The sequence below is a fragment of the Haemaphysalis longicornis genome, unplaced genomic scaffold (genome assembly GCF_048455015.1).
Source record: "Haemaphysalis longicornis isolate Haplotype H1 unplaced genomic scaffold, Haemaphysalis longicornis Haplotype H1 scaffold_3, whole genome shotgun sequence".
NCBI lineage: Eukaryota > Metazoa > Arthropoda > Arachnida > Ixodida > Ixodidae > Haemaphysalis > Haemaphysalis longicornis.
Window position 1 is genome coordinate 75,288,367 of NW_027526335.1, and position 7,707 is coordinate 75,296,073.

At 47.6% G+C, this 7,707-nt stretch overlaps 1 protein-coding gene across 1 annotated transcript; it reads left to right on the top strand.

The window, feature by feature from the left end:
• Nucleotides 1-2,703: 2,703 nt before the first annotated feature.
• LOC144174642 (soma ferritin-like) lies at nucleotides 2,704-7,379 on the top strand. Its single transcript, XM_077703427.1, has 3 exons — nucleotides 2,704-2,949; nucleotides 5,126-5,398; nucleotides 7,110-7,379. Exons 1-3 carry the CDS (start codon nucleotides 2,845-2,847, stop codon nucleotides 7,254-7,256), a joined length of 525 nt encoding a protein of 174 aa, XP_077559553.1. The 5' UTR covers nucleotides 2,704-2,844; the 3' UTR covers nucleotides 7,257-7,379.
• Nucleotides 7,380-7,707: the final 328 nt, after the last annotated feature.

Below are 7,707 nucleotides of genomic sequence, written 5' to 3' on the forward strand. Positions count from 1 at the left end.
AAGAATCTGGAAAGAAAGAAAGAAAGTGGAGAAAAAATGCCCGCCGGGTGGGATCTCTCGACATGTCGTAGACACTCGAGTCACGGCCGGGGGTTAAAAAGAAGGTCCCCTTCACCCCGAGTAGTCCAAGTGGCGCTGGCTACCACCCCCAAGCACAGGAAACAAAAATACCTATATATATATATATATATAAGTACCCCAGAAATTGGAGGGGAAAATCGCCCCGCCGGTAGCGTAGTGGTTGTCGCACCAGACCGGTATTCTGGAGGTCGTGGGTTCGGATCCCACCCGGCGGGCATTTTTTCTCCACTTCCTTTCCTTCTTTCCAAATTCTTTATCTGTTTCAATGACCTATCACATCCTCCCCTTTGCTTTCCGAGGTTTTCTTGACTGCCAACTCTTATTTCTGTCTTATTTTCAACGAGCCCCTCATTTCCTATTCTGATTCGCTACACACACACACACACACACACACACACACACACACACACACACACACACACACACACACACACACACACACACACACATATATATATATATATATATATATATATATATATATATATATATATATGTATATTTATATATATATATATACGATAATGAACCATTTTGCAGCAGTTTCCCTGAAAACAAACGAAAAATGAGGGCAACAATAGTACGGTTGTGTAGGGTACGTCTCCAACGTTTTTGTTTCTTCAACATTTTAATAGATTTTTGGTTGTCTTCGTACTTTCTTTTCTCTATTATGTTTCCCGACCTCTCTTTCCTTTTTGTAGGCTCTCTCCGATGAGATCCTGCGTACTCCTCTCTGGAAACGGAAACCAGAACAAGGCTAAATAAAAAAGAAGTAGTACGTAGCGAAACAAGGACGCCGGAGCTACGTCGCATATGCTCACATACGTAATGTATTAAAAAACAAGTAAAATCCGAGAGTGCAAATGCTCTGGGTATCCTCGGCGTTTTTCCGCCATTTTGCTTTACAGAAGTTATTGCGTTCCTTCGTGTTTCTGAACAGTGTCGCGCATGGCCGCGCCTTTTGTACCAAGGCAGACACGGGTTAACGCAGCCTTTTGGTGATGGCCTACGTCGTTGAAACACTGCCCTGCAAGTATGGGGCGTTCTTTTTTTCCCTCCAAGTCAATTACGGAAGCACCCCGGATGCGTTAGTGTCGAGTTGCACCCCGAAAGAGAAACGCCACTTGTGTGCGCGTGACTTCTGCCGAGCGCCCACCATGAGTCATCTGCATACCGCCCATGTCCTGACACGCGCTTTCGGATAAGCGGAGTATCGGATCGAGCTCCTAAACAGCTGCGGACCTACCTAACCACTACATGCAATGTCGACGTAGTGAGCTCAAGTGCTTTTTAACCCAACTGTGACCTGGTGGGGGAGTTCGCCGGACATGCCACGCGGCCATTGAATGGCTCCGCACGAATAGACCTTCTCTCGAGCAAACAAATACACCAAACGTGGGAAAAAAAAAAAAAAAGGATGGCAATGGTCAGCCGGTGTAACGACCAAAAACTATCCGCCATGCATTAACCACCATGAAAGTGGTTCCGAGGGTTGCTCAGTAGAGTTTCAAAGAACCTCGTTCGTCAATCACGCTGTTGCGGCTCAGAATTCAGCAAATTCACAGTATTCCGCGCCCATTCAGCCCGATAATGTCAGGCGGAGTACAGAATTGATATTTATAGTAAACTAAACCGTGGACGAATCAGGCGACGAATGGTTGTACTGGTGGGTGGTGTAGGCTGGCAGGGAAAGCATTTTGTACACTAGTCTCCCTGCGGCACTCCCTGCCTTATTTTTGCCTGCGCCGAGCACAGACGAGACGAACCAGGTTTAGCTGGTTTAGTACCCCAACTGATGGAAAATGCTACGTGTGCTGGGGCTGAAACAGAGATTTTTTGCTAGAATCTTAATTCGTTCAAACACAGAAAATGTTTGGGAAAGATAAGCTTATCGCATTGCTCAGTTAATTGATTTCTGCAGAAAGCGGGCCACGCAGCTGCGTTTAGGCGCCAAAAATTGAGGCGGCCGGCCCACTCTCCTTCCTGCAAAGGTGTTCTGCTGAAGGGAATCATGGGAAAGCGTTGCTCGTAATGAAATAACCCAACATGGCGCCTGCAAATGTGCGCAGTTCTGGACTGCTTGTTTTGAGCTCGTGAAAACAAAATCTGGAGCATCATACCAACGTTTTAAAGCAATAAACAGCGTGTGATTACGCTAAACACTGCCCAGCACGTGCATTGTTGTCGCAGACCTCGAGTTGTTGCAAAGACAATGGTACTGCGAAGCGTAACAGGCTCGCATACATGTAAGGTGGGATTTGGTAAGCGTAACTATTGGTTTTACTAGTATAGCTGCGTAGGTTCACGCGTGCAAGGCCGCTTAGTATGTGTTTACCAGCCAATGTGCAATGCAAAACAAAGGAAAAGTATAAAAACGGCCCCGCAGCACTTGGTGGCCAACTGAAAGTCAACAACAAACGTGATCACGTGACCTCTTAGTAAGCACTAATCACCGTTAAATTATATGAAATTACACTTCATTGCGTTTTGTCTAAATATGAACGCAGTTTAAGGCTATGCTAAACAGTTCCGTACAGAAATCAAACATTTAGAGTAGGGAGTGCAAGCAACTGGGAGAACAGCGGCGGAATCGTATATAAACGGTTTCCGATCGTCTCCGCCATGTTTTGGTCGATGTTATGCTTCAACAGTGATTGAACGAGCATCGCCAAACTGCTTTTCTCTCTTTCCCAAATCTTTCTCACTGCATATTTCTTGAAGAAAGTACAGTTGGACGTACCGTTCCGGAAATAACCGACGAAAATGGCCGCTACTCAACCCCGCCAAAACTACCACATCGATTGCGAAGCCCGCATCAACAAGCAGATCAACATGGAACTGTACGCGAGCTACGTCTACACCTCAATGGTAATGTAACGCGCCTTTGGCTTAGACTTCTCGCATATTGCTTACTTTTGATTCTGGTCTGGCTATTACGGGGCTCCGGCCAAATGCACTGCACTTGCGCGTGACTCGTTGGACCGGAGGTGCAACTGGGGTACGGATTAGGTGATTTAGCACATTTTCATCGGTTCGCACCACAAGGGCGAGCTAATAATACCAGTAGCTAGAGACAGACATCAATCATGTGCGTCCTGTAAGTAATAAGTACAGCGGTACGCCCTTGTTAGTTCGGTGGTTCCTCTCGTCACTGAGCTCGCGCCGTGCACGTGACTGGTGGTCTCGTGCGTCGCATTTTGGGGCGCGTGAATGAAAATGGTGCTTATCGCTGTTGCCGCCTCCCGATACGGCGTAAAAAAGCTTCTTCCTTGGAAGCGCGTCCGTTCCGTTTGAGATGGATATCGTTCGTGGTCGGCTCTTCGCGGCCCTGCGGTATTGGCGCCTGTATTTTGAAGCGTTGCCCAACGAACCGCCCCGTCCTGTATCTCTTGTTTGCTCAATCCAAAAACAAGTTCCGACGCGCCGTCGTTTGGCGGTGTTTCTTCCGTAATCGGAAGGTTGCCCGCTCGCTAAGAAAGTCTTGCTTGCGCCGAAAGTGGCGCTTGTTTCACGTGTGATACCCGGTGTTTGTCACGATGGGCATTGAGGGTTTCGCCTGGCACGTTGGGAATTCGCGACACCGAGCTATCGTGTGCAGAGTTCGCACGAAACAAGCTCCACCCTTCTAAAAAGTTTATTTCGTATCTATGTAGCGCGATGTAAGAAACTAAATTCCGCATAGCGGTTGAAATCGACGCGACGTGATCCACAGCCTTCCGGCTTCAGCCTTGTCGATGGTTTCGTGATGTAAAGTTTTATCGATGGCCGCCGCGATCTGGCCTGTAGCGGTTATTGTATCCTGCTGAAAAAACGACGCTATTCGCCTGGGTTCAGGGATGCGCTGCGCCTCCGAATGCCGGGCAAAGTTTGCATTATCTGTGTGGCTAGGTTCCAATCGCCCAACATCTGCTTGCAAGCTTTTGGGCCTGTGCTGTTGGAGAATCCAGCCCGCCATTAACCACTGGCAAAGCAGAGAGATGATAAAACATCTTGACTGCTGAACCCAGTGGGGTGCAGTCTCCAGTTCAGGAGCCCATGCAAGGGTGCATTTGAGTACTAGAGCTGGTGCTAGGGCTAATGTTGGGAGCTATCATCTTTCATCCCAGTCGCCGCAATTCTTGGTTGCTTCGGTTCATTGCTTTTTAGTGTGCCCAATCAGGGAAAGTTTCAGCACTGCTGTAATGAAGCAGATGCGTAAGCTGTTTAGCGTGCACATGCACACATGCCATGGTGATACTTAAAATGGCCTGCTGAGTACAAGGACACGGGTTCGATTCCTGGCCTCGGTGGCCGCTTTTCTGATGGAGGCGAAAAGCAAAAATGCCTGTGTGTTCGCGGTTTTGGTGCACGTTGCAGATCCCCAGGTGGTGAAAATTAATCCGGAGCCTTCCACTACAGCGTGCCTCACCGCCTGTGTTGTGTCGGCGTGTTAAGCCCTACAATCAATCAATCAACTCAAGGTGGCCGATTTTTACACGCCCCTCAAGCTCTGAATGGGCACCCTGCACTGCGCAGAGGCTGCTAAGAGCGCATTACTTTTCTGTTCAATGTGCCTGCTGTGCACTGTACGGCTTCAATGATTGTGTGGCTGTTCAGTGTCCGGGGCTATTGCCTGACGGGCCATGTCAGCAGGTTTGTAGGGCCCAGCTTAAAGTGTCTCTTCATAGGACAAGCAGAGAAGAAAAATAGTGGTAAGATGCGATCCTGTCATTTTATTTCTTACAACCTGATTAGCTGGCTGCAAAATGCTCCACTGACTCCTGTTGATGTTCACCACGTAAACCATTATTTTCTGGTGGCTTTTTTATCGTACCATCACCTTAAATGCATTTGCGCTGGGGAGTGTCTTTGTATTGTCTGTAATTGTGATTTATAGATGCGGCGATTACTGCTGCAAGAAGTTAAATTTCTGCAAACCGGCGGTCTCGTTCTTTCGCCAAGCAAGCCAGACTGTGCTGTCGCACGACAAACTTTAACCCCGTTCACCCGCGGCAGTTCTTGATTTCGAATCTCCCGCCCGACGACGCTCTGTGCCCTGCTGCAGGCCTACTACTTTGACCGTGACGACGTGGCCCTGCCGGGCTTCCACAAGTTCTTCAAGAAGAGCAGCGAGGAGGAGCGCGAGCATGCCGCCAAGCTGATGAAGTACCAGAACATGCGTGGGGGCCGCGTGGTGCTGCAGCCCATCCAGAAGCCCGCCCAGGACGAGTGGGGCTCGGGCCTGGACGCCATGCAGGCCTCCCTGGAGCTCGAGAAGTCCGTCAACCAGTCGCTGCTGGACCTGCACAAGCTGGCCACCGACCACAACGATGCCCAGGTCAGCCGCGGGCCCCCTCTGCTATGTTACAGTCGAGCCCTTGATTGCCGTGCAAGGGCTGCCGCGTTGGCAACCCACAAAGGAAACTGAACGAAAAATCGAGGATGCTGTCGCCTGCACAGTTTGTGGCTGTAGAAACAATGTCTAGTATTAGATATTAGACCAACAAAAAAAAAAAGCTGTTCATCTAATCACTTTTCCTTTTCATCATCTAATCGTACCCTTTTGTTTATGCCCTGTGGCAAAGTAAATGCTCTGGAAAGAAAAAAACAAAGAAAGCTTGTTACAGTTTGAGTGGAAATTTTTCTGTCAATCATGCTGAAGGTCTGCAGTTCATGTGATAACTTCAAGAAATGAGTCTTCAACCACAAATCTGCAGTACTTGCGTGACCCCATTCGTGTGATTTAAGCGGCAGAAAAAAAAACCTTGGTTTTGCTGTTAAGACTGCTGCAAAGGATGATTAAGCATTTCTTGTTTTTTGCTGCTTGGCCCTTGCCTATTTGTTATATATTTTAAAAATACTCAAGCGCTCCCTTCCCTTGACACCCAAGTTATAATTATTGCCCACATCATAGAACAAATATTGTATGCGCATTGTGAGTCGTTCATTTTACTGTTCTGTCTGCATAAGAGTTCTGTTTGTTCAAATGCAGTTGGCATTTCGTATTTTGTAACAAGTGTTCATTGTCTTCAAAAAGAAAAAAGCAAAATTGTGGGAAATGTATGGGCTATGGTCCGATTTATTATCATTTTTTTGCTCGTGCACATCGTTCAGATGGAATGTTGCAAAAAGCTCCATTTCAGCCTGTGCTCCCTGCACTAGCTCCAAGTTGCCTCGTGTCCAGTGATACTACTGCAGACATTTTGTAGTTGGCATGATATGCAGGTTGAACTGAGCTTAATTAAGTGCTGTATGAAATGTTTGGCGAGTTGAGGTGACCAGATAGCAGGTGAATATTGCTGTAGGTCCTTGCGTGATTAACCAAAATCTTTAGGCTGGTCAACGAATGCATCACATCGCGTCAGTTCTGTTTATACCGATACGCTTATTATATAAAGTTGCTGTGAAACGCAAACGGAAACCGATGTTGTGTGCCTAGTGTACAATACAAAAGCTCAATTTACTTTTTCCAATATGTTTTATATGGCCTTCCCTGTTTGTTTGTTTGCTGATTTAATATTAAAATTTTTAAGAGTAGGATTGTGGCTGCGTTTGATTTCATTTTTTTTTTTCTTTAAATAAAGCTGAGTTGGCGACCCGCTTCATTAGTGTAGAACAAATTTTAACCTTTTGCTCCAATCTTTCGTGGTGGCCGCCATTCTGTGTAGGGTTTGAAAATGTTTGGGGTTCAACTGCTAAGCCCCCCCCACAAAATCATTGTTGGTGTCTAGATACGGAGTGTTCCTTACACAAAAAGAAAAAAAAAATCCAGTTTCTCAAATGGTTTTCAGGGTGCAAAAGTAATTTCAGGGTTAATTTCTTTCCAGTAGGAAGCAGTAACACAATAGGATAAGTGGTGGCAAAGTTCATCACTGACATGCCATTTTTTCTTCACCGTGAAGAACAAGTGATCATCACGCATTGCAACACTTGCGTGCGTGGAAACAATTTTTTTGGTGGGGTGAGGTATACGCACCGGTGCGTCAACTATGGAAGAATGACAAGGTAGACCTGCCCACTTGCCTGACGGTGTCCTCTTTGTGCTGCAGCTGTGCGACTTCCTGGAGAGCGAGTACTTGGAGGAGCAGGTGAAGGCCATCAAGGAGCTGTCCGACTACGTGACCAACCTGAAGCGTGTGGGGCCTGGCCTGGGCGAGTACATGTTCGACAAGGAGACCCTCGGAGGAGACGACTGAGGAGGAGGTGGAGGAGCCTGTTTTGTTGGATGTAGGGCCCGCACTCGTTGTGTGCTATCCTGTAATTGGCCCCCCCATCCGACTCCACCACCCGAGAACAATAAAGATATAGCTGAAGAGGGAGAGCTGGCGAGTGTCTCGTGTCTGTTGCCCGGGAGGGTAACCATAATCATTTTTATCTACAAGAAAGTCTTGAGGGTGGCCTCCAGATTCCAGGATTCCATTGGCATGGGCCGCCGCTTCTGCAGTCTCCACCAACTTGCACTGGGCATCGAGGGAAGAGCTGGCCAAGGCTTGCTCCTAAAGCCAAGTGTGGAGGAGATTGGGCAGTTCAAGTGGGTGTTCTGCACAGCCACAAAAGCGGCACATAAAGGGATGCAGGGTGGTGGCTGTATAATGGTGTCGCTTAAAGTGTGGGTTAGTATTAGTAGGGTGCGAAGTAGTCTCTCGC

What these genes read in the sequence shown, in the direction of transcription:
- LOC144174642 (XM_077703427.1), top strand. Translation starts at nt 2,845, where the DNA reads ATGGCCGCTACTCAACCCCGCCAAAACTACCACATCGATTGCGAAGCC. An exon ending in GCTACGTCTACACCTCAATG is followed by an intron (nt 2,950 to 5,125) that starts GTAATGTAACGC and finishes GCCCTGCTGCAG; the next exon opens with GCCTACTACTTTGACCGTGA. An exon ending in CCGACCACAACGATGCCCAG is followed by an intron (nt 5,399 to 7,109) that starts GTCAGCCGCGGG and finishes TTTGTGCTGCAG; the next exon opens with CTGTGCGACTTCCTGGAGAG.